Source organism: Cygnus atratus, chromosome 3, assembly GCF_013377495.2.
Source record: "Cygnus atratus isolate AKBS03 ecotype Queensland, Australia chromosome 3, CAtr_DNAZoo_HiC_assembly, whole genome shotgun sequence".
Taxonomy (NCBI): Eukaryota; Metazoa; Chordata; class Aves; order Anseriformes; family Anatidae; genus Cygnus; species Cygnus atratus.
The window spans coordinates 37,441,667-37,468,437 of NC_066364.1; the positions used below are offsets into that span (position 1 = coordinate 37,441,667).

General features: G+C 41.6%; 1 protein-coding gene across 2 annotated transcripts; it reads right to left on the reverse strand.

Annotated features, from left to right (window-relative positions):
* Nucleotides 1–1,636: 1,636 nt before the first annotated feature.
* Nucleotides 1,637–25,838, reverse strand: TBX18 (T-box transcription factor 18). 2 transcript variants are annotated; one of them, XM_035559542.2, is made up of 8 exons: nt 25,146–25,838; nt 24,645–24,831; nt 22,976–23,077; nt 19,824–19,995; nt 13,026–13,193; nt 11,754–11,818; nt 7,778–7,872; nt 1,637–5,321 (listed from the first exon to the last, which is right to left on the reverse strand). In XM_035559542.2, the coding sequence occupies exons 1-8, from the start codon at nt 25,417–25,419 to the stop codon at nt 4,597–4,599; spliced, it is 1,788 nt and encodes a 595-aa protein (XP_035415435.1). In that variant the 5' UTR covers nt 25,420–25,838; the 3' UTR covers nt 1,637–4,596. The 2 variants fall into 2 exon arrangements, with proteins under 2 accessions (XP_035415435.1, XP_035415436.1); XM_035559543.2 differs by having other exon boundaries at nt 1,680–3,271.
* Between the last annotated feature and the right edge of the window lie 933 nt (nt 25,839–26,771).

Below are 26,771 nucleotides of genomic sequence, written 5' to 3' on the forward strand. Positions count from 1 at the left end.
AGAAACTATCACTAATTTAGGTCCCTATCTTTCTCCAAGTATGTCCAGAAGACTCAGCTTCTCATTTGCTGGAACTGCTCTGTCCGGGGTGTAGGATACCAAAGTATCTAAGTTAGTTTTATGGACAATTTGATACTGTTATGCAAAAGCAATTGGAGACTGCATAGGACTTCTTCTCTTTTTTGTTAACAAGCACTTTTTATGTCCATGAACACAACAACACTGATAAAAACATTTAAGGCAAGTTCAATTCTCTAGAAATGTTATTTCCTGGGCATTTCATCACCTATTGAAAGTGTGTGCCATCTTGGCCTGTCAGTGTTTTGAATTAACTGGTAAATGAGGAATACTGTGGAAAATGAGGCAGAACATGAATTTGACTGTAGTTTTGCATATATTAAACTGACTGTAACACCTTTGTGCTAAATACAAGAAATATTGTATCTGAGGATCACATTAAGTTGAAGAGCTCAGCTGACAAGTCAATATATTTTTTTCAGCTGAAGTGAAAAGGCAGCCCATAAAGACCATTACTCCTTTATGATAATTGCAGTTGTTGACATTAAAACTTGAATTTCAGAGTAAACATAAATAATAATGCTATGAGAGTTTGACAGCATATTCAGAAGAGTGCAATAGTAATTTCATATGTGAAGTTGGTACATAAATCTCTTCTAGAGGTATCTACTTTTCAGCCTTTATACACACTTCTATACAGACTAATTAGTTCTATTACCCTTACATGAAAAATACACCCACAGAACCTGTGAACTATCCCCTATGCTGAACTGCTCACAGTACAGATTTGCTAACATTACTGCCAACACTGTGATTTCGTCCTGTTGCCCTCTGCTCAAGCAGAAACGAGATTTCTCAGTGTCTGATTGTACCACTCCAAAAAAGGCTCCTCTTATTACAAACAGAAGTTTTCATTCTCTCCAGAGGCGTGATATTTATGATCAAGCATTTTCATGCCTACTTCTCTTGCCCTAATTCTGGTCATTTGTAACAATGCTGGTGTTAAGTGACTACGAAACCCTAGTATTCTAAAGCAATCATATTTTCAGGCTCTGTGCCCTATGTCACATGGAATCATTTATTGCAGTACAATGGGAAATAAGGCCACTACGGTTAAGGGTATTTCTGTGGGGAGAAATGTTGCTCATTGCTGAATAGAGGCACAGCATACCCAGCTGATTATAGGTCGTAAAATCTGCCTTAGTAAGAGCAGAGAGAAGATTTGAAGGGCATCGAGCTCTCATGCGACCACCTGGTCACGTGGAAGAGTTAACTTCCCAGACCTGGCTAATAAGGGGCTGCTGAACTTGTCTTGGCAGCTGGGATGAGCTCGGTTATGAAAAATTAGCACGGCAAGCTACTCACTCCCTTCTTCCAAAACCTCACAGCTCTGCTGTCAGCCTCAGCATCTCCTCTTGTCCACCGTCTATCACAACCTCTGCATATAAATGACAGAGAGGTTCAATGGCATACAGTTGAACTGAAACATACAAGAATTGTAGATTTGTTGGATACTTGTAGCTTGTCGAATAGTCTTTCAGTTTCAGAGCTTACCTTAGAGTTACCTCATTTTTGCTGAAGTTGTAGAGAAAAAAAAAGGCCCAAGCCCCTCAATTTTGCAAATATAGTAAAAAGTGTTTAGATACACACTTTAATATATTTTCTGTGGCATTTTTGTAAAATACAGATATATAATTATAGATATAATGCATATGTAGCATTTACTATGTTGATAAAAAGCTAGTCTTTTCACAATGACACATCAGTAAGTATTTACAATATGATTCAAATTTTAAGGAACAAACGTTTCAAACAATATTGTGTGGTTATATGATAGCAATCATTTGAGGAAAACTAAGAGACCAGTTCTAAAAAAATTTCAGGTGACAAAGTACATATTCTTGCCAGGAGCACCTCCATGTACATGCATGCACAACCTATTTTTTCCCATTGCAGGAACATGCACGACTTAGCCCTTCCATGTTTCTACCTTGTCACGGCCCTTCAGATGACATGGATAATTATCTTGCTTATCCTTTTTCATGTACAGATTAATTGTACCATTCCTCCCATTTAACACTTTGTCCAACTGCAACATTTCAAAGTTTTGGCTGGAACGCGAATTACAATACAGAACTGCCTCGTTAATTTAAACCAATAGAACTATGACAATGTACATAATTGAAAATTTTCCCATCATCTACACATCTTAGAACCATTTCACAAATTATTACTGGGAGTTTTTCGAACAGCTTTTTTTTAGCTTTGCAAGTCTTCGCTGTCAGGTCTGCCTCAAAGAACACTGCAATGCCAAAACTAGCAGCAGACCCGAGGTACATGAAAGCTCCTTGTTATCCTCACACATGAACACTACCTAGCCATTCATCCTGAATGTATGGCACACAGTACATCAGACGTAGAGAACATCTTCATGTTCAATGTACTGCCAGCATTTCCTATGAGGCAAAGAAGTGCTATTAGCACAATTTACAGAAGAAAAAAAAATTAGACAGAAAGGCTGAGTGAATTGCCCAAGGTCACTTGAGAAGTTTACAACAGCAAAGAAGCAAACCCACGTCTCTTTAATTGCAGCCTCACCCTCTTGTCATTCCAGCTCTAATGAGAACATTCTAAGTGTCTTCTTTAACATAAACATATATATAACTAATAGAAATAAAGCCTTCTCCAGTCACAAGCTTTAAGACTTTTGTGGTCTCCCTTCTATTCCCAAATAATAATAAGAGATAGAAAGAGGGATGCTTCTGTATATATTATCTCTAATCCACTGAATAAACATTAGCTGCATTGAGTATTTCTTGAAGTGGTAGTGGATAAACCCAGTTTGCCAGGAAAGACATTGGAGCTCTTGCAAAATTTAACAATACACTTTCACTGAAAAATCTAACAGAGAAATATGTTAAGTCTGAGGGCCTTATTCTCCTTCAATGCCGATAAGGAAAGCATTTTCAATTACATTTGTACCCACTTTAAAACGCCTTTACATCAACTGCACAGTATAGAGGAGGTTTAGGGCAACGTTGAACCCATCCTTCTAAGCATTAAAATCTCTTCCATACCCTCCTTGTTTCAGCTCCAACAGGCAGGCATCTGGAAGGCAGCTCTCGCAGCAGAACTGGCACACACCAGGGCAATACAGGTGCAGATGAGGACAGAAGTTTCCCTAGGACAAACATCTCCTTGTGTCCTTGTCACTCCACAGAGGCTTGGTCAGGAGCAGGTTTTGATCTGTGTTCTTGCAAACACCAGTTAAAACCAGATATTGGAAGGAAATAAACAAATTCCCCAGCAAAGACTGTTTAAGAAACAGAGTGGTAGTAGCCTCATGACAGAAAGCAACAAGAAAGGAAGACAGATGGCTCCCTGGAGGGAGGGAAATAGGCTGTAGGTGTCATGCAGTAGCATTCAAAGTAAACTATTAAAGCAATTTTGCCTATTGTAATCCTGGTCCCAATTTGACCATGTTACAGGGAGGCAACTATGACAAAGTTCTGCTTCCAGCAACATTTGTGGGCAAACTGGGTTGTTTGTCTAATGGCTACAGGCAATTTATTTACGAGACACTGAGGATGGAAGACTTTTTGCTCTTATTAAAAAAAAAAAATCACAACACACACAAAAGGGTAAAACCAATAATGGAATTTCTCATCCTGTGCACTTTTTTTTTTTCTAAATCAAACCTGCATTTGCCTTTAAAAAAGTAAAAATACAAAAAGAAAGATACATCAGAATATCCTACTGTCCAGTAAATGTCTTATAGGCAATATTTATGGAGGAAAAAAATGCATCAAGCCCTTCCTTTGACAAAAATGTAGCACCCTAAAGTTCATTCTATACCAAGGAATGCCACTTCTGCTGTTGGTTTAAATCACTCATATCGCCACAATTTGAATATGCGTTATTTGTCTCCAAATACCTAATCATAAATCTAGACTAATGCTGAAAAAAAATCCTAGTAAGAATGCCGTGCTGTTGATAAGCTAAAAACAGTGTATCATGAGAAGGCAAACTAATCTTTCCGTTTACTTTGTAAATAATCCATTAGCTAAACTTCTATTTTAGGCTGGATGCTTGATGCTTAACACTTGAAAGTCCAAATACCCTTCATATCCCTTATAACAGAGAAGAAGCTTGTAAAATGTCTTTGGTGCATCAGCTTACCATCGTATGAATGTTTTAAAGAAACTCACTAGTACTATAGGAAATGTAAGTGGGCTTGTTTGTGTTGTTTAATACACTAAGTGTCATTTCATTCTTTAAAGGGGTTAGAAAAGAGGAGGGGGAAAGGGGAGGAAGTCTTACTTAATTTGTTGCATATGTCCCAACGTGTTATACAACTAAGTGTATTATACCAGAAAACTAAAGCAGTCTGCGCCGCAACAAACTCCGTGTAACTCAAAATAGGAGAAAATCTGGCCACAAACAAGTCAAAAATTCAGTGAAACTTCCTCTCATATTATATATACACACACTTTACAAGCTACATTGAGTGTCCTTTCATATTCCAAAAGAAATACATTGTAGACACCAAACATACTGTACTTTTACTTAAAGGCTTCATCAAACCATATGTGCAGACACTTGAGAAGACGAGAGTGTTAAGCTTCCTAGGGTCCTAGAGTCAAAGAAATTCTGCTGCCCCCCACTGCTAAGTAAGTGCACTCCTTCCACAGGGGGCAACATCTGCCGATCCGTCATGGTTCCACTTGGCGAGGACCCCAAGAAACTTCCTTGGGAAGAAACAATTTTCTCAGGACTGGCAGCCAGTTTAGGGGATGTGGAAAAGTTATATCCGTACAGCGCACATGGACTGTGCAGTCTAAACGTGTTGTAGGAGCCTTGGTGGGTTTGATTAGTGGTAAAGGCATTGCTGGATGGGGATGGCATGATGTACTGGAGCTGTGGAGACATCCCTGAAATCTGCATAGATAAGCCAGTTTGTGGGCAGCTGAACGCATCCCCATCATTGCCACTCATTGACATATTCACAGTTGTGCTACTCGACACACCGACATAGGAGGGAGTCCTTGGGGGAGCGAACGTCTCACTGGTTTGGTTTGTGAGCCTGTTGTAGGTTTCAGCCAAAGAAGTGCTGTATCTGTTCAGGGTCAAGCCTGAGCGGGCACAAGCTGTGTAGTCAGCTGGAGCAAGGCTACAGAGCTGGCTAGTGTTGGGACTGAGATGGAAGGCTGGAGATGAGCAAGGGGAACCCGGCAGAAGGTGAGGGTGGGTAGATGGCACTCCACTGCCAGATCCCTGGAGTAAAGTAGAGGAACCTGCATTTCCTGGAAGAGAATATGACAGCGTAAGAAACATGTTGGGAAAGGTTCATTTTCTAGATGACAGATCAAGACCTTTGTCTTTTAAAAATAACCCTTGATGTGAAACACTTGGCACAAATTAATTCAAAAATATTGTTACATACATGTGAAGGTGTGTCTGGATGGCACACGCATATTTTTAAAGAAATGACCTGTCCAAGAACTGAACCTATGCTTTTGTGACCGTCACTCCATACATCCAACCTTACAGCTCGTGTTCGAAAGGTTAACTACTCTTTGTCACTGGAAGAAAACTCTGGCAGCCAAGGTGTAGCCATCCAAGTACCACACTACAGGAAGCCTTCTTCAAAGTTATGAATTTTGTGTTGTCTCTGTTGTTGCTATACTCTGAAGTGGGTTTCAGCCCTTGCACTGTGTGACATATGCTTCCCTCTGTGCCCAAATGTCACTGCCAGAGCACCAGCTAAGGAACCAGCTCCTCATCTCAAATGATAGAGGCTCCCATAGATAAAACAACTTCAGGAAAGGTGTAGGCTGAGTACTGTGCATGGAGCTGTTTCATTTCTTGAATGTGAAGGTGGAGGTTTAGGTTTGCAGCCAACTGTGGATGAACTGTTCGTTTACTGGTATCAGAACTTTTTACCTCACAAATACCAGTGCTGAGTGTTCCTAAAAATGAACCGCTAACAACAGGTGAAGCCTTTTCTGAGGACTGAATGTTTCCCAGCTGCAAGAAAAGCTTCTTTTCCTTAGAAATTATGTCTCCTGGGAAAATGAGCTTAGAAAAATGGATTTGGGCCTTTCACTGCCTTCCAGGCCAAAGTCACTTAGCAAGGAAGTCTCTCCTGTTTGTGAATCACGTTAACAATTAAACAGCTTGATGATGCAGAGATACACACTGTCAGTAAGCTTGCAGGTTTTCATGACAGGTGAGCTAGTAAAAAGAAAAATAAGTTATCAGTGAACTCTGCCTCCTGCTTGTTGTTCTACTAACAAATAACAGGTACAAAGCACTACGAGATACCTCGAAATTCCAGAAATCCTAGGATTTCTATGTCAACGCCTCTACTGTCTGAGATGGGCACTTCCAAAAATCAGGACAGATTTCTAATGGGGTCTTTAACCAAGTCTCTTTGCCTAAGCTCTAAATCACCCTACTGGCCAAGGCACATGAGATTAAAGATTTTGCACAGATCCGAGCTCCCACTCTGCAAACATCAGCAGTAACTTCAACAAGCTCCTTAACCTCAGGCAACAGCAATTCCCCTGCTCTCAAACAGTGCTGCTATGTACAAACAGGGCGATATAGCTGGTCTGTCTCCTACACAGGATAACTCCACAGTCAGTTGTCTGCCAGTCTTATGCAGTCTGACAAAGGCTGGTGCTACCACCTCATTCTAGGCGTTTTTGAAAGGACCAGCCCCCAGCCCCACTCTCTGCTCAAAAGTTTGCCAATGCTTATCCTAAATATCTGTGACTTGGCACAAAACCTCCTTTTTAACTGCCCACATCAAACCCTTATGCTCAAGATTTTCAAAGGAGTGGGCTAAGGAGAAGTTAAAAAAAAAAGTGATTTTTGTGTGTTTCTCTATTTTCTGAGTTTTTGCTCTGAAGATGCCAAATTACTCTGGAATATATTACCAAGAAAGCAGATAGGATGTTTGTAAATTTGATAGCAGGAAATGTTAAGACTCTTAAGAGCAAGATGTCTGATTTAGCTGTGAAAAGTCTGAGAAGTATTCTATACACACAGGGATGCTCTGGAAATAAAGGAACTCAGAAAAGAGTACAGAAAGTCCCCTCTCCCTACAGACAGGCCATTTAAATACCCCCCTCTCCCACAGCACTACCTCTATGATGGGGAAAATGAAAGCCAAGAGATTATGGACTGGGGAGCAGGAAAAAGAATGGAGAGGTGATCCATTTTTTGAAGCTCTAGGATACGTATAAAGTTTGTAGGGACTTTCACTGAACAGTTTATTGGTCTTCAAGAATCAAGAAAGCTTTCCAAGGAGGAAGCAAACTTAAGCTTGCAACTATTTATTCAATACATTGATGACACCGTTTCTTTCATTCCTTTTTTTTTTTCTTAAATGCAATGTATTTCCAACTTTTGAGTTTGGATGTGTAGAACAGAATTCGCTAATAATAACTCTGCCTTGTGTAGCCAGCCAGAGCATAACACTAAATAAAAGGTTATTCTGTCCTTAAATGTCATCTTCCTCCACATGTGATCTGATTTATCTTTATGACCTAACATTTTTGCTGCCACAGTCCTTAAGTTAGCACTTGTTTTCTAACTTAGACTAATGCTGATGAGAGGTGATGGCCTGCAGTGGGGTTGGTTGGTCGCATTTTCTGCAGGTGAGCCACTTACCTAGATTTTTGTAAGGAATGATGGGCATAAAACTTTATCTTCATGCATTTTTGTTTTGAAAAACCTCAAAGAAGACCGTTACCTTGTTTGGGTATCCCAGGTATATCTTCAAATGTAAGTGTCCTTAGTGAAGGTCTCCAGAAGGCATAAGACTCTACCAAAGCTTCCAGTCCCATTCTATTTAGAACAAAAACATCGTTGCATTATGACAGAAAGCTGTATTTTGTCACATTTCTCTGAATACCTCAGAAACATCTAAAAATATTAACATTTCAGGATTATTTTGAAGTTCATTCTGTTTTTTAGAAGAATCTTACATGCTAACCCTTGAGATTCTGTGATGTGCAGTCACTTGGCTGATAGCATGCAAAGAGTTTCTTGTTTCTACAAGTCCGCTTTTCTATTTCAGTATTATTTTGGGGGGATGTTGTTTTTTTGGGGGGTGAGGCTGTTAAGTGTTATGATGTTAAGTAATTTCCTAGTATGACATTTCCTTAAGAGCAACTGCTCTAATTGCCAGGAAGATGATCTCCTGTTTCTGACTAGAACAAAGGTGATCAACTGACAACTGTTATTGAAACTGGACTTCCAGTCTTTGTTGATGAGTTGGAAAATCATGCTCACAACATGAGCAAGGCATGAGTGTACAACTCTTTTGCTACTAAAATGTAAAAAAAAAAAAAACAAAAAAAAAACGTAATGTTGTATCTCTGTCATTATGTGCTGGGTTTAGAAACTAAAAATCTTCAATCATTTTCTTTCAACAATGTCATGACAAAACAGAAATATCTGGCTAAACAATTTTGGCAGATAATATCTAAAAGAATCTCTACTTCCGGAAGGTAAAGGCTCATTTGCTTTCTGACAGAATTTTATAAATAATGTAGCTCAGAGGTATAATTTTGCTGTTATTTTTGGCTGCTGAGCCCCAAAGGCCTGTTAAGTGTCAACATCAGGCACAAACCAAATACAAGTGCTTGCCTTTGCGCAGCAACACTCTGTAAACTGGAATTATGCAAATAGACCAATTTGAAGCTACCAACATGTTCTTCTGATACTGCTTCTTCCACATTGCATTACATTTCCAGGAGGATCACAAATGTACTTCAGGAAATGGTTATAAAGTATTTATTAGCTGAACCTGGACTAAAAAGATAGCCTTCATTTTCTGCAGTAATAGTGAATTTTCATTTCTAGTTAAAGTAGAGATAAAAGCCACCTCCTGGAGGAGTGTAGCCAAGGTGATAATTTATACAAGATGCCTTCGAACAATTTCCACATTTTATCACCACCCTAATTTATGCTATCAAATGGCCAAGTTTATTTAACAAAACAGTTATGTTTTTTCCTGAAGTATTTAAAGAGAGAAATTCTGGTCCTTTCCTGAGTAAAAGATTTTATAGGGTCAAACTTAAGGACTAGCTGAAGAATGAAACTATTCTCAGCACATAAATTCTGTTGCACTTTGCAAATGTACAGGGAATGCTTTTAAAAGGTGAAGCTACTGATTTCTGTAAAATAGCCTGTGGGGCTGAAAGGGAATGACCTGAAAGGGAATATTTTTAATTAAACAGAATTATTGCATGCAGCAGTGCAGAATAAGGTAGCCGCAATAATTAAAGCAACATTGAAAAGTTCGACGGAATGGTGCACAGCATTTTTCACCCTTTTGCAGACTAAAATGCCTAGGCAATGAGTGTAACAGCCAGAGCAATGAAGATAACAGAATCTTAATACTTAATGTTCAGCAACAGAGTAAATTAATAATCAACTGAGTAAACTACTGTTTTCCTCAACAATTATAAATCTAAGCTGCATTCCCAAGCCTACTTATTCGGTGCCACAGATCCTATGGAAGAAAACAGCAATACAGAGTTCAGTAAACAAATGTCTATTTGCAACAGGCAAGAGTCACTTCTGTAATGAGTGCATATATGACAGTAAAGGCTTTTGGACCTTATCTAAAGCCAATTCTGAAACTTTTATACAGAGGCACTTTCTACAAGACTGGCCTCATAATCCGTTTCTGTAAACTATAACTGTTTTCAATTCAAATATCATGTGGCTTTTTTTTTTTTTTTTTAATGCCCGAACCAAACTGATTCCTAGCAGCCAAACCAAAAAAACCTCCCTGGACATCCCCAGTAACTATAACAAGATTTGCACAGTTGCAGATGCAGCACACTCACAGCACCTACATCATATTCAGACAGTATCAGGAGTGTCTGGCCATGTAAATCCAGTTCAGGACTGCTTTCAGAATGAGCCTTTCCTCTCTATTTTCAAGGGTATTTTCTCTTGTTTCATAGAGCATCATGTATGAAATTCTGACCTCACTTAGTCAGAAGCTTCAGGGGAGTCAGGGTTACACACTTTTTAGATGGCTCCTTAGCATTTATTTTATAGCTCTGCAATAAGCATGAATGGCAGAGACATTGCCTATGGAAAGCTGTCAAATGGGGCATGTGCAGCATTTTTTTTCTTGCTCAAGTACACACGGTTTGTTTTGCTTCTTCAGTCACTGTATTTATCTGGAAGTTACTGTTCATTTATTTGCAGTATAGAATGCTACAAAAGAGGACAAAAGTCTATTTATGCCAGTACATGGGACATCCATTCCAGGCTTCAGGACAGAGTAATGCCAGTTGGTTTTTGCTAGAAGACAAAAACCTTAGAAAGCAGCAAATACAGAGTGTAAACTGAAAAGATACTTGCAGTGTGCTCCTGTAAATTTTTATAACCCCATCCCACGTTCATCTTCTAAAAAATATTCTTTTTGTTTGCTGTCCTGTCTCAACCTTTAGTTAACTCAGGTGGAAGCACAAAATGATTTTTAATGCTGTAGCCTGTGCTAAAAGAAAAGCTCACTAAGGCAACTAACAAAAGATACTCTCTGAACATTCTTCCTGGTACACAGTCTGCTCCCTTCTCTGGAAGGCGAGGTCATAAATATAGCAGCTGTAGACAGCAAACACAAAGTGGTCACTGGAACTGATGTATACTGTGCACCACAATTAAATGCTTCTTTTTTTAGCTGAAATGGTTTAACATGCAATTCATAAGAGGCTTAAGTATTTTGCATTGAACAGTCTTTGGATAAGATACCTCATTTGTACTGGCAACAGGGACCAGACCCAAGTCTCCACTTCACACTACTCAGATTCCCTATTGCTATTTTGAAAGAATCGTGGATCAAGAAAGAACAAGCAATTAATCAGTCCAACTGCAACAGAAGAGGTGGAAACCAGGCCTGTTTCAAGGTCATTTATAGCCCAGTAGGAAAAGCATTCACTTAGAAAGTGGATTTAAAACTCTTTAAGCGAAAGAGACGCTTGAACACAGGTCTCCCACCTACACAAATTTAATAACCATAAGGTCACTGCATGAGGAGAATTAGTTTCTCCCCCTTTAAGAGAAAACAATGAGCCACTCATCCATACTAAATGCCACTAAATGCAGGAGAGTCTGAGCTTATAGTTCGATACTGGTATCTGCAAATTTGTTTCTCTAGCCAGGAGGAAAAGGAGACTTCAGGAGTGGCCGCTCCTGTTGGCCAGCTGTGCTCCCTCCCAAACTTGCCTTCTGGCTTTTGAAAACTCCCATGCCCAGGTCAGTATCGTTACCTACACACCCACTGCAATGCCCGAGAACACTGCTCCCAGCACAGTGGTGACACAGCCTCCTTGGCTGCAAGTTCTTCCCTGCTCCCCAGTCCTGGAGCACACCCTGGTCATACCCTCAAAAATCTCAGACCTCAGGATGCATTGACTCCATTTTCAGCCTTCACGGTATGCTGCAGTTTCCAAAGGAAACTTGAGTACATGAGTCAAGCCACGTGCCAACCAGTTCTTGATCTCCGAGGGTCAGAGGAGTAGGAACAGGAAGCCACCACTGAGAATGTTACTGGGAAGCCTAAGTGCTCCCTCAAGGAGTCTGAGTCCTCAGACTAATTTGTCTGTAAATACAGCTATTCCCATCTGTATGAAGAATACCCACTACTAGCCTTCACAGACTGATTCTGTCAGCAGCAGCAAGCCCACCTCCTTCCCAGCACCTACCTGTTGCGTCCTGAATCTCTAAACCCTTTGGCAAATGGATTCCTGTCAATCTTCAGACGAGTTATCTGTAAAGATGATTTAAAAAATTAGTATCTACAAATTTATCTAAGAAATACAAAAAATGACTCTCCTGACAGAATTAAGCTGACAGTTGAATATTCTAGCTCCATTCATTTAAAGTAGAAATGTCTTACTATTTGCATCGTTTAAGAAAGCTGTCTTGAAACACTGCAAAATAAGGCCCAGCCTTCTGACCATTATTTTTGCAAATCCCCTGAGCAGCTAATAGGTATTTAATGCTACTAACTGGCAGGTTGGAATTCTTGAGGAAAATCTTCTGGAAAATGTCATTCTTCACCTAAGAGAGTATATTGCCTAATCGCAATAAAATTTAAATTAAATTTTATTTCTGTATGGGCCAAGAAGGAAATGTGAAAAGAGAGATTATCGCTAGGCTATTATCCTCTCTCTAAAAACAAAAACAAAAACAAAACAAAAAAAAACACCGTAAGATACTTGTAATTCATTTAAATAAACATGGTAGGCACCAAGTAATTGTATCTCATTATTTAGTTGGGTCTCTTGCCACTACTGACATGCTTCTCTCTGTAAAGATAACAAGGCATTTATAATTTCCCAAAATATAGCTACAGTTTCTTATATGGAATTCATAAAATGTTACAACACTAAATATGGTGTCACTCTGTATATGAATACTTAAACAAGTGGTGATAAGAGGCAAACGTTGAGTCTGTGCGGATAAATTTCAGTTAATAATATATGCTGAATCCAATTAATAAAAATTACAGCTACTTTCTTCAGACTTTGGCTTCTCTTTTAAAGTATTGGGGCACATTTTTCAGACAGAGTTTTGAAATTACTGGAGTCAGGCCCAAAAGTGCTTTAAAAATTCTATCTGATCTACATGTACAGGTACAAAAATACCTTTAAAAAACAAATTCCTCTTTGCCTTCTTCTTCAATGCTGCATTTATGATTAACACACTATTAACTATGTTGTCAACTTAGACAGCGAGATCTTCATTACAAAAACAACTTTTTACAGGCAGCACCTAGCCCACATGGCCTGAAGTCTCAGCTATAGCCTCTGGGCGCTGCTGCAATACTACTAGTGAAAGCTACTTGTAATATTAAAGGGGTTTAGGCAATGCTTCCTGGTGATATAACCAACATATATTCTTTTTTCCTGTCTCACACTTCTCTGGTCTACTCTGAAAAGCCAGAAAAGTGCTAAGCAGAAAGCCTGAGTTACCTGTTGATTTTGGTATGCTGTGACAGTAGTGAAAACTGTCTCTGGAAAGGAGAACGCTTTGACCCCTTCTCCTGAAGGGATAGGCTTGACGGGGGACAGATCATCTCCACAGTCTTTTCGGATGACGTGGACACGAGGCTGGTATTTATGCATAGAGTGAAGGATAATCTATGCAATCAAAAGAAAGGAAAAAGATAACATTTATTAGAAAGGACACCCTGTTGTTCCAGGACTAATGGCTTTTTGGAACCACAGCTCATGGCATGTGTTTACCATGCCACTTACTGGAAATCAAATGTTTGTTTTAACCTCTGGAGATTGTTATTACAGTAGTCTGTGCATTTATGCTATTGTCAACCCTAAGCATTTAGAAATTATGACTCAGGAGCTCCATAATCAGGGGACGAGCTATACAAAAAAAAAAAAAAAAAGAAAAAAAAGAGTGAAGTTCTGGTCCTGGTCCCACTGGAATTAGGAAAGTTTTGTCACCCTTTTCTTTTTTTTTTTTTTTTCCACTTGAGCCTGGATTTGATCTAACACAATTGACAACAGCAGCATTTGCCTTTTGTTTTTGGAGCCTTCAGGATATGCTTGAAGCATTTTTCTTCTTGATATCCAGAAGGCTGGAAATGTATTTTGTTTTGAACATGATCTGAGACTCTTATAGTCTGAACAAGTAGAAACTAGGAGTAAAATAACACCAAAAACCAAAAGCTTAAAATGTTACTAAGCCTAGGTTTGTAATACGTTTACAGACAATGAGTATCAATACACAAATCCCTCCCAGCACACAACGCTCAATTCATAATAAAGGATAAACAAGAACGATATGAACTCATAGTGCATAAAGTTAAACATAATTCTTGGTATTGCTCCCAAATTTTAGAGGAAATTTAACATACACAATTTTTCCTTTATTTTACTCTACGTGACTTCAGCTAACCACTACGAAAATAGAAGATTTCAAGAAAAAAAAATAATTGGAAGCTCAACTATTATTTTTGGAAAGCCTAAGAAATCAGTAACTTGATAAATAAATAGCCCTATGGCTATTGGCCTGTGGAACCCCTAATCAAAATTCAGGGGAAGTTTTTTAATTTCCTGCTCCTTGAGTAGCCTCAGAACGTGTATGTGTGCAGGCACTTGACAGAGCCCTTATGCCTGAATGCCAGATACCATGGAAGTTCATTCATCCAAATGACACAGAAGACATTACATTCATTTGGCTAAACTAGCGTTTGGCTAGTTTATTACACTTGGTCCTAGCCAGATGACATGACCCCATTTTGGATAAGCCAAGTTTCTGGATAATCAGGGTTTTTATTAGCCTGTAAGTAAGGTTTTGACAATGACATCACAGGCTCCAATTAATTTGCTCAGGGAGTGCCCTATGGATGTTCTCATATGAGGCCTTTTCCCAGTTTTCAGAGTCTTGCATAAGCAAGATTTTTATCATACAGATGTGTATTCTCCTTTATAACAATCCTTTCAGTCCTCTGTTGGCAAAGATCTACAAAATGAAAATGTAGAGAGGACAGCACATTCCTGACCCTGTTTTCCTGTGAACACCCAGTGATACTAGGGGAGGTACTGATGCAACAGGAAAAAAAATCATCAAGGAAAGCCCTGTTCCCCAGATCAAGCCTATCGTTATTCTATGCCTTGTCATCTGCCTGTGTACAACTGAGCATGCCACGCTCTGTTCCCATTCTGCTTACTGTAACCCATCAACTTTGTGTTGTATATGACTGCTTGCCCACACGGCAGACTTGCCTGTGTATGCAACGATAACCCAGGCAGCTGTGAACAACCTTGTTCACGTACCAGAACAAGTGAAGTCCCAGCAGCACTTTCCACTCCTTATCTGGGTTGGTATTATGGCTAAACTGATCCTTGTCATCTCGTAAAAGCAACCTGGCTTGGCTCTGTGCTGTACTGAAATTTCCTGTGCTGATACACTGTTAGCCCATTAACGACCCACAGCAGGAAAAAAAAAAAGTTCTTCATTTTGTACCATGCCTTGTACGATGAGAATCTTTGTTAATTATCAGGACTTTGAATTTTAAATAAATTATACCTAATTGCCAAGTCCTAGTGAATTAGAAAGCAACACCATGTAGAAAGGGAGTAAAAGGAGAAGCAGATGCGACGCCCGCTTTGAAAGCCTGGAGCAGCGCTGGGGCCTCGGGCAGGGCAGGGAGGAGAGCGGCTTCCCAGATCCGTGCTGTGAGCCTCCCTCTGCCACCCTGCCCAGCTGTGCGGAAGGACTCCGGGCACAGTTTCATCCCTCCCAGGATGAGCACTAGGAGAGCAGGGGAGCCCTGCTCACAGCAAAGTCCCAGGCTCTTTTGTCCCTGTGCTGGGTTAGACAGTTTTCCTAAACGAGTGAGCTGTCTTCAGACGTGCCCTAATATTTTCCTAGCAAAATCACCAACCTCAGACATTAGCTTCGCTACCACAGGGTTACAAAACAGCCACTCTTTCTCACGTGTATCGAGGCACCATACCCGAGCCCTCCACCACATGTGGACAAACGGCACGGTGGCTCTGACAAGAGCCGAGAGGGATGGCGCCTACCAGCACTGCACCGTCACTTCCCGGGGGAATACATCTCTCTAAATGTAAAGTTCTCAGAGTTGTGACACTGTCACCACAGCAGCTCCCACGACGTGATCTACCTGGGCAGGGAGGACGAGGCAAAAACCCTGCAGCGTGAAGGCAGGAGTAGGCTGGGGCGAGATGGAGGCAGCGTAGAGTCACGGCCACTGCACCTACAACTGCACAAAGCTCTTTCTGGCCAGAATTACCTCCTCAGCGGGTGTTTTGAAAGATACTGCCATGATACTGTCAGTGCCAGCACCGGTGAGCCCAGTTCTCCTGTGGCGTGGTGGCATTGTCCTCACCTCACTGCTGTTGTCTCCAAAAATCTTTCTGTATCAAGCAAAGCCCACACAGTCAGGCTTTCTGCAGTCAGGGAAACGTGTGGAGCCAAGGAGCACGAATTCTCTTTTCACAAAGACAGAAACTGCAAGTGCAAATGCTGATGTTTTCCAGCTTTTCATTGTGAAAAGAAGATGTTACTACCCACTGACTGTAAGCAGAGCTTACTGCTTGGAGCCAAGTCTGGGCAGAGCAAGAGCCCGCCTCTGCCTCCAGCCTCACCCCACTTTCAAATCGGGGAAGGGAAAAAAAAACAAACTACCATGGAACAATTAACATACTAACGGCCTCATTTTCACTAAAAGTTAGATGTTCTTCTGCATCAAATAAATACTTAGTTGAAAAGCACAGAGAACAGCATCAAAAATACTGACTTTTGCCCTCTGTCAAAATGCAGATATAAAACCGCATCAAAATAGAAAAATCAAGCAATTCTAACCAGAGTGGGAAAGAGACTGATTTTACAACACAGCAATTATTCCAAAGACTGGAGGTGAGCAGCATTGACACATGAGACAAAGAGCACCCAAACTACACACTTCTCAGTGTCAATTGCAAAACACAGATTCATTTTTCTGTACCATAACTCAGATGTATGATAAAAAATGCCACAGTAAAGACTTTAATGGTGTTGTTGAGCCTTAATATCTGTATGGGCACACAATCTTTCCAAAGCAGGGAATTCATTCTATGACTCTCTTCTGAGATCAAAAATACAGAAGGAAAACGTATCCTTACAAATTTTGCTTGATCTCCTCAGCCTGCACGGGAACCCAAGTATCAGAGAGTGTCCTACGTGCAGATGTACTTCAAAACCCCTCCACAGAACAGCACTATAAAATTACGTCGTCACAAACTCCCACCCAAAATGCTGATGAAAATAGCAGCAGGCAGCAAGAAGTCCAGAAGCGTTAGAGCAGCAAAACAAGTTGTCTCAGAGATGGCCGATCCCTTGAACAAGAAGCTAATCCCGGGCCGGCGCTGCCATTTACCACAGGGCCAGCGCAACGCAAGAGGAGCTGGCTGCCTTTAGTTACTACCACAATATAAATACTACACAGAAATACTACCTTAGCGTCTGTTTGCAAATAGAGTCCCCGTTCCCGTGAACGTGAGTCACTTCTGTCAGTGGCTCTGAGAGTTAATACTCTGGTAAAAGGGCTCTGGGTTGATCTCATGCGAACTCCCTACCTCAATGGAAATTTGTGTCCGCAAGATCAAAATTGAGCCCTAGAATTTTAATGCAAACACTCTGCAATAGCTGACACCTCTGAGGAGGACGGAAAGAATAAAGGAATAATTTCAACAAGGAATAAAGCCCCAGAACCAGGCAGCACAGACAGTGTACCCAAAGAACAGCTAAATCCCGGTGCTTCTTGAATCACTGGAAGAAGGAAGGCAGAATGCAGAGACCCCACAGAGGATTCTCTGAGCCATTCTGCCTAAGCAGAGGATGAAAAAGAGGATGAAAAAATGCTTTCTAATAGCCTAAAATACATCCCTTCTCCCACTACAGGGGTGGGAGAGTCAGAACACTTGATGTAAAAACAAATATTCCAGGGACAGTATGACCTTGACCTCTGGCTCTTCTAATCCACCATCCCTCCCCTGGTACCCTCTTGAGAAAAATGGTTCCTTCCTGCTTATGAGAAACAATTGTTTTTTATATTCATCACAAAATATGATTATTCGTTTTCCATTATTGCTGGAGGCATTCAGAGGCTACATAGCTTTTTCAATACAGCATTCCACACTACCATAGCTTTAAAAGAAAAAATGTACCCATTTGAAAAGACACTTTTCTGCTTTCTGCTTTTGCCTTTTCTGGTAATTATGAATGACATGTTTGCAATTTCCCAGATTTGAGAAATATGAAATTATTTTACAGTCATCCTTCTTTTGTCCTTTTATTTTAATACTTAAATTTCCATTTTGGGGAGGAGGGGCGCTGCCGTAGCTCTGAATCAGTTCAATGTGTCTCAGATCGCTGCACGAGAGCTTTGCTTCACGTGTTTCCAAATCAAAACACTTAACTAAAGATCAGAAAAATTTATATCCCCCCGCATTATGAATAATGGCGTGCTGCGTACACTACACAGGTTTTGGTTCTGAATAAAAACAAAGCTAAGATCTGGGACGGAAAAACACAGTAATACAATTCTCTACATATCAGGGATTTTATCACAGGGCAGTTTGTGACTGCGAGTGCATGGATGGACCACTGCATCCACACATTGCCCCTCACAAACCACCAAGTACAGAAAGCAACCAGCCTGCTCTCCATCAGAGAAGTGACGTTCTACCCATTCGCATCTGCTTCACTTTGTAAACCGTTACAATATACTCTGGGCTTAGAGAAAGCAGTCCCATTCAAAGAAAGTCTCAAATAGGCAGATACTGGAGAAACTAAGGGGACTACCTGTGCCAGTACTCAGTCAAACAAACAATGCCAAATGAGACCCCATAAATGCAATTCTAGAAATATACAACATACCACGCCTTTTTTACAATCCTAAACAAAAGCACTGCTGACTCAAAAGATGTAAATACCCACATGAGCTTTTTAAGGAAGAGCATAGCAAAATTATGAATAGTATTATAAGAAAGGGAGATTTTTCATCCTTGCGACTGCATTATTTGCTTGTTCAGCCCAGTCCATCTCCTGTATTCCTGCGTCTGTACTGTAAAAGTTTTAACTCGTGCAATTTGACCACAGTCTCAAGTTAATCTGCTTTGCAAACACAAATAGGGAAAAAAACGAGTCATACTTATACTTGGAACACGTGTTCAGAAAATACCTGGCTTAATGTCACAGAGCTACAACTATTTTGAAAGATGCGTGTAGTATCTTTGTACTTTGTGCCAGGTACGTTTTCTTTCAATCCTGTCCATGAAGGAGAAAGTATCCCACTTAATAAACTGGGCTATGCTAAGGACAATGGAATCCACATCCTGTCTCAAAACTTGCCTCTTACATCTTCAAACTCTACCACTTGGAATTCAATGCTCCTTTTGAAAGGAAGCCAACATTTGCCATTTATTACTGGATTTTTCAAAATTAAAGACTCCACTCAGACTAAAAAACAATTCTAATTTTTTAATTTTTTCCTAAGGTGTCAACTAAAACTATTTTAAGGATTGCTAGAAAGATACTGGCTTACATCTGTCCTGTTTCAACAGTTTTGAAGAGAAAAGGAAATATTAACATAACACATTTTGTCACATTAGATAATGTCATAACTAAACAATTTAGAACTTGCAAACAGAACACTCGTACTGCATACGTCTTCGCCAGTTTTTTCAGAAGTAATGAGCCTCAGCTGTGAAAGGGTCTTGCTTCATAAGGTATGCAATAAATCATTATCGGAGCGAACCCAGCTCCCATGTTGTTCGCTTTTGACTGCAATTATTAACACCTCATGGGATTTCACACAAATGTTTAGGTTAAACAAATAGTTAAGTGTATTTTTATTCACATGAAGCTATTACACACTATTAATGTTTCTCCTAGCCACTTGTGAATTTAAACGTACTTTTTGATCAGAGCAGAAGTTGCGAGTAACACGCTTGGTGGGAAAACATGAGAGCAATTCTGCCCCTTCATATTAGGCAATTTAGCCTTGTAAAGTCTTACTTTGCAGAAGGAGTTCTATTTTTGAGGGGGGAGTAAAACAGCAGGCTCTAATAAGCAGTTAATTATCAGAGCAGAAAGTAAGCAGATTTTAGATCTGGACGGTAAAGTTCCAAAACAGCTTTCAAAAGTCAAGCCTATTTCTGGCACCTTGAAGCAGTATGTCAGAGTCTTTCAGGGCTGAGCAATGTGCCTACATATAATACCGTAGAAGAGTGACTACTCACATGCCCTTGATCGTCAAGCTCATTATTGGTGAGCTTCAGTTTGTCGAAGCTGATCACTTGTCTCATCCACGTTTCCCCAGAGGCAGGTGAATCGGGGTGAATATAAACACGAGGTGGTACCGGGGAGTCAGCATTACCAGCCACCATCCATTTGGAGCTATGATAAACATACCTATAAGAAGAAAACAAATATCTGTAACCACAAAACCTGAAATAATTTATCAGACCTGTTCAGGATTAACCTGCTAGGGACCATGTGTATAGCAAGAACCCATCAGTTGACCAGCATGAAAGGACAATAAATGTTATCATTTAAGTTTCAAAACACAGTTCTGGTTTGCACAAAGGTAAGTTTATGCTTTCAACCAAACTTAGTCTTCCTATAATCAGTAACAGTCTGTACGTTAGCCTCCGCGATGAACTTTAAGCTGGTGTCAATTCATTGACTGCTACAGCTCCACTCCGAAAAAGCATCAGCAAACAGAGCAGAATCTGGTCCCTCATTTATCAAATCAAGTAGTAATTCCATATATGGAAGATTTAACGTGTTGACTCTAATATAAGAGTCTATAAATAAAGCTACTGAAGGGAAAGAACGTTATGATTGTGAAAAATAATGAAGCTATGTCAAACTAAGTTCTAGCTATTTCTGCAAGACTATTATTTTTTCTGAATAGTATCGCAGAAAGGCTTAAAAATGAAAAAACACAGCTTATATTTCATTTGATAGGCCAACGCTGAAAAAATCATTTTCTTATAAAAGTAGTGCCTTCTTCGGTGGAAAACTTATTTTGAAGGCAGATACTTCACAGAGCAGTTTAAAAAGGACTAATTAAAAATGTCAAGGTATTTTTTCCCGAGTACAGTAAAATTCCTGTAAATGAGCTGTATTTTCTAATAAAAACAGGAAAGAATACCAAATCATGTGTTTGTACAATTCAGTTCCTTAGCAAAAAAAGACAAACAATATAATAAGAAATTAAAACAAAATGATCCAATACATGAATCCCTTCATGCAGTTCATATCAAGCTGGAAAACTAAGACCTAGAACAGTGGCAATACCCTCTCCTGAATCCTCTCTGGAGAGAAGTTCTCAACCCTAATCCACACAGTCAACCATTCTAACATTTTTCATTTATTTTATATTTGTTGTTTTATACTCAATACACGCTTTTCCTACAAAAGTAAATAATGCCATAAAAATAAAATATTTTGAATCACACTTTAAGCTTCCTAATATTTACAGTGGGATCCAGATTTGCTAGAAATCTAGATCTACATGCAATTTTCTTCATTTCTGTTTAGTTTTGCTGTCTGCTATGACAGCTAGCGACTAGGCTCAGTATATGACTGCTATTGCATCTTCCAAACATAAAGATCAGCAAGGCAATCAGTTTGCAAAGCCACATGAACAGTAGGAGTTAAAGTCAGCAATAAATTTATGTGGAGATTGCATAGCAAACGATGAAAAGGGGAATCAAGTAAAACATGAACGTCTAGCAGGATGATTAAAGGTGTGGTACTAAAATATGATTACAGATATTTAAGTTTGCCAGTTACGAAAACACTGCCTGTCATACAACTTTTGTTAAGTGCTTATCTGGGGACGATGCATCTCATTGGGCAGACAGTGCGGATCAGCATGAAAATATTTATTTTAAATAAAGTGCATTTTAAACAACTCATGCTTGCTGTCACTATTTTAATATTAACATTTCTGTTCAATCTGGAATATTTACCTTGCTCTTCTTGTGAATTAAGAAACTGCTCAGACCTTCTAGGAATTATATGCTTAGATTGCTAAGTAAAAGTACACTTGCAACACAAAGACAAAAAAAAAAAAGACTTTCATTTCAGCTGCACTTCTCTGTTCAAAAAATAAAATAAAATAAAATAAAAAAGAGCCTTTTTCCCCCTATGGTACAATCAGAAAAGCCTCCCCTAGGTATACATACTGGACATGCTCAGCATTTCTACAGACACCTTGTTGAAAAATACAAAATCAAAAATGTTCATAAGAAACTGCTTACATACCGCATGAGAAAAGGACAAAATTACAGTCAATGAGGTAAGGACATGCAAAAAATATAGTGCAGTGTTTGTTTAGGAAATAAGGAAGCATTCCTGAAGAACCAGCCTTTTAGTCTTAGTCTGAAATATTCCTACTTCCACAATTAAATCTGCAGCGGTTTTCCGTAAATTATACTAAGTATAGGGTTGAAACAATCAAAACAGCAACGGGTAAGGACCCATTCCTGCCTCCACTGAACTACTTGGCAAGGCTGCTCCTGGCTACTACAGAGAACAGGATCACGTTTGTAAAGCAAGACATACAAAACTTCTAGAACTCATAGGAATAACTGCTGTGGGCCCAATGCTGCTATCATTTCTACAGGACCAGTGGTTTCAACGAAGTAGAACTAGCTCACTAGAAATAAAACTACCCTTGCAATAGTAAGAGTTTAAGCACAAAATTCCTACTCTCAAATGTTGGAAGAACAAATACTTTTGTTCCTCACATTATTCCTCGGACAATAATGCCATTGATTGTTTAAAAAACAGTAATTAGAAACATCACCCTTTGTGCATCTAAGCAACCAAGTATCTCAGTGATAAACAGATCAACAGAATTGAAGTAAATGAAGGAATCAATTTGAAGGACGACCAAGAATGCTTATGTGCATTACATTCTAATGCCATTAAATCAGATATTAATGATATAATGTTATTTGTTAATGTTAAAGTTATGCATCCCTAGAAAAAATGTTTATTTACATATTTATTTGTTAACAGGAACTAATTGCCACTGACGTGATGAGGAATAATATATAATAATGTTTCTCTGACTGTACTCGAACTGCAGTCTGTAAAGGCAAAAGACCTGGTGGTTGCCCACAGCACACATACAACATAAGCCAAAGGTATAAAGAGCTTCGACAACACTGCTGTTATTTTTGCATACTTGGCACCTTGGCACAGTGTTTTTTGTGTTTTTTTTCTTTTTTTTTTTTAATGTACCAGGATGAAAATAGGAGTCAGTAGGAGGGTTAAACACTGCCTTCTGCTAATTCACATGCTGTTAATATTTTCTTCCAATAGCCAAGATCCCTACAGCTTGCACGATGTGTTTTTTGCCATAAAGCCACCATACCTGTATCTTTTGTTATCCACTGGCACAATATCCATAGCAATGTAATACTGCTGATGTGGGTCTAAACCTGAGATCTTCACCCTCATTGCAGGAAACATCCGCCTGAACACGGAAAGAGAGAGGTCATTTTTAATACGAAACAGACTTGGGAATGGTTGTTTAGGAAAAGTAACCAGTTCGTGGGATTTTTCTCGTTCTTCCTTTCAGCCTACAGAGTCCTTTTTGACGATTACAGTTACATAGCCATGAAATGGTCCATTCGATATGTCAAAACAGATTTTTAAAGTGCATTTACTTGAACAATGCTTCGTATGTTTTGGGATACGCTTTGGGAGTGCAACTATTACCACATCATTTCAGCTTTCTTGTTAGACAGTAAATCATTTTGTTTTGAGACTCTACTTCAGCAGTACGCATGTTTAGAGTCCGTTAGAAATATTAACTAGAAATTTATTTCTGGAGATGTGCAAAAACCGTCTCCGTCCAGGAACAGCAACGCTTACAGAAATGTAAATTGCCAGTTGCTTTAACTGACAGTGGCAAATGGTGTATCATTTGTATATCAGCAAATTACAAAGTTGAATCCATGGTGATACAATTATAACACTGCAAGGATGCAGTTATAAAACCCAATGTGCCATGCTATAACCAAACAATATGGTCTTTATTGAGACGGACTTCCTGTCTGCAACTTACTAAAGGTGAAGTGCAAGAGTTACTCTGTCTTTGAAAGGTATAGTAAAACTTCTTTATTGAAAGCAGAAACGAACGTACAGGGCAATTTCTAAAAGATACATTCACAATTTAGATCCTTCTGTGGAGAAAATAGATTAATTAACTGATGCAGCGGTTTTTACATAAAAAATGCATTTATTTCACCATATGCTTGGCATGGCTTTTAATCAAGAAAGTTCATTCTCGATGCCAAAAAAAGAAACGTCGCAACGTCGAGCTGACTGCGAGCTAATGAAAGGTACTTTTCTGTGTTTTATAAACCTGAAAGCCGTTCCACTTTATCCAGTATTTGCTGCTCTTCAAAAAAAAAATAATCAATTAAAAGTCGTTACTGGAAAGAAAAATCCTATCTCCCTTTATTTCTGGGGAAAAAAAAAAAAAAAAAAAAACACACAGGAGGGTAAACCTGACTGTGGTTAACCAGTTTGCACTGTTATTTCAGTGCACCTGTAAGATAAAAAAGAAAATCCCTGGCTGGACCCTGCTAAGACAAATGTTGCTTTGTGCTGTATAAGACTGCGTTTCAATCATTAATAAAACCTCTCTGAAAACGCAGAAGGTAGCATATGGATTCAATAAAATATGTTTTTGTAATTTCTAATAAGTTCAGATACTTTTATACTATCCAGGTTTTTACCATCTGTATCCACTGGCAAAGGTGGAAAAGTTTCCCCTCAGAAGGACGCGGCGCTCGCAGGCTTCACCCTAACGAACAAGAAACCCCACACGGCCACATGCCCATCTGAAACTCTCGCCATCTCCCCGGCGTGTAAATATTTCTCTCTCTTTTTTTTTTTTTTTTTTTTTTTTTTTGGCATTCTCTCGCCCGTTTTTACGCGGCGGCCGGTGCCCGCCGCCTCCAGCGGCCGTCGCGGTGCTGGGGGAGGCCGCGGGATGCCGGGCCGGCCCCGCAGCGCCCCGGGGTGCCCGTTACCTTCCGGCCTTGGTGATGATCATCTCGGTGCCGATCTCGTGGAAGCGCTTCCAGAGCTCGGCGCCCTGCAGGTCCACCCGCGGCGCCTGCGGGGCGGGCAGCGGCGAACCGGGCCTCGAGCCCTTCGGGGAACCGCGGGGCGAGGCGGTCGGGGACCCCGCCGGGAAGCCGTCCTCGCCTCCGCTGCCTGCGGAGAGATCAGAGACGGGGAAGAAGCCCCATGGGCCGGGGGAACGAGAGGCAGGGCCCGCCCGGCACCGACACCGGGCCTGGGCCGCGGCCTTCCGCGCCGGGCCGCGTACCCACGGCGGGGCTGCGGCAGGCGTGCGCGTCCCGGGGCGCGGATCCTCCGCACGGAGCCGCGGGCACCGGCACGAGTTCGTGGCGAGCGGCCCCCACGGCGGCGGCTCCACCGCCTGGCGACACCCGACGGCATCCCGCGGGGATCGGGGCCGGGGCCGGGGGTCGGGCCGGGGGTCGGGGCCGGGGGTGGTCACTCACCGGCGGGCCCGCGGGCGGCGCAGCCCAGCTCCATGTCGCCGCAGGTCCTGCCGCCGGCGGCGGGGGAGCTCTTGGCGCAGCAGCCGCTGCCCCCTTCGTCGTCCGCCGCCTCGTCCTCGCTGCCCAGCTTCCGCCTCTTGGGCTGCCGCTGCTGCTGCTGCTGCTGCTGCTGCTGCTGCTGCTGCTTCTCGGCGCCGATGAGAGCCTCCACGGAGAAGGCGTGAGCCTTCAGGCTCATGGTGGTGCCGGGCGAGGACCGCCGCTTGTCGGCCATGCCCCCCCCCTACAGCCCCAGCATCCAGGCCCGCCGGCACCGGCACCGGCACCCGCGCCCGGCCGCCCTCCCGTCCTCCCGACCACGCAGGCAAGGGGCTGGAGCTTTTCCTCGCCTTTCTTTTTAAATCCAAGTTATCAGCCAAGTTTTTTTTTTTTTCTTTTTTTTTTTTTTTTAAGAGGGGGGAAGAAAAAAAATCTATTCCTTTTTGCAGATGCGCTCTTTTTCTCCCCCTCCTCCTCCTCCTTCTCCTCCTCCTCCTCCTCCTCCTCCTCCACGTTCTGCCCCGTCTGATGGGCCGAACGGGACTGACATGGGTAACAAACGCTCTGCGGACACAAATTAGGGCTTGTAATTGAAATTTGTTGCCTTGATCTGTCAGCACTTCCAGGCAGGAGACCGGTGGGAAGAACTCGCTCATTAGTGTCACTGCGGCGGCGGGGGCCGGGCGGAGCCGCGGGGCGGGGGCTCCGCCGGCCCGGCCGCCCGCAGCCCAATCAGCGCCGCCCGGCCGGGGGGGCCCCCGCAGCCCCGACACTACCGGGGGGACCCCACCGCCCCGTCCCGGACGGGGTGGGGGGGGCCCGCCTGCCCGACCGAAATAGCCCCGCTACCCCCCCCGTCCCGGCTGATGCAGCCCGCTGGAGGTTCATGAGCCCCCCCCGATCCCCCGAAACGGCGAGGGAAAAGTGTGTGTGTGTGTGGGGGGGGATCTCCCAGGGCACTGCCCGCGGGATTTCGTTTTGCCCGGGGGCTACAACGGGGGAAAACGACGCTGTGCCCGTTGGTGCTGTTAAGGGTCGGTCATTATCAGCGGTATTCGGCTGCCGGGGATGCATCACCCGGCTGCGACGGCCGCAGCTCTCCCCCCCCCCCCCCCCCCCCCCGCCTCCCGAACCCCGACCCGCTGGAGCTGCGCTAAAAAGGGAATCAAAGCGAGCCTTGTACAACATGGGGGCATCCAGCCGAGGCAGCTTCACTAATAATCGTATTCAGGTGCATAGAATAGTCACAGGGAAAATCCTTTCGAATCTTTCCAGCGAGCAAAACTTATTAAAAGGTGCAGATTTGGAGCTAGATACTCTTTGCTTTGCGTTCTCAGGGAAGGGAAAAAGCTATCGAGATTTTTGGTGTTTTTTTTTTTTTTATTATTATTATTATTATTTTCGTTTCTCTGCGGGAGATCTGCATTTTGGGGGCTTTTATTTGTTTGTTTGTTTGTTTGCGCAGAGCCGAATGGGGTGGCACGCTCCGGTGAAGGAGCAGAAATCCTCGTGTAAAAAATCCCGGGGCAAACCTCACGGTTTCGTGGGATGGGATCTGGGCTTCTCTTCGCTGCATCGGGCAGCAGA

Bases quoted from the DNA above. Each gene is read 5' to 3' on its own strand.
- TBX18 (XM_035559542.2), bottom strand. From the start codon at position 25,419: ATGGCCGACAAGCGGCGGTCCTCGCCCGGCACCACCATGAGCCTGAAG. The intron at 24,832-25,145 runs GTGAGTGACCAC...ATCTCTCCGCAG, and splicing joins CGCCGCCCGCGGGCCCGCCG to GCAGCGGAGGCGAGGACGGC. The intron at 13,194-19,823 runs GTGAGTAGTCAC...TTGATTGCATAG, and splicing joins AGCTTGACGATCAAGGGCAT to ATTATCCTTCACTCTATGCA.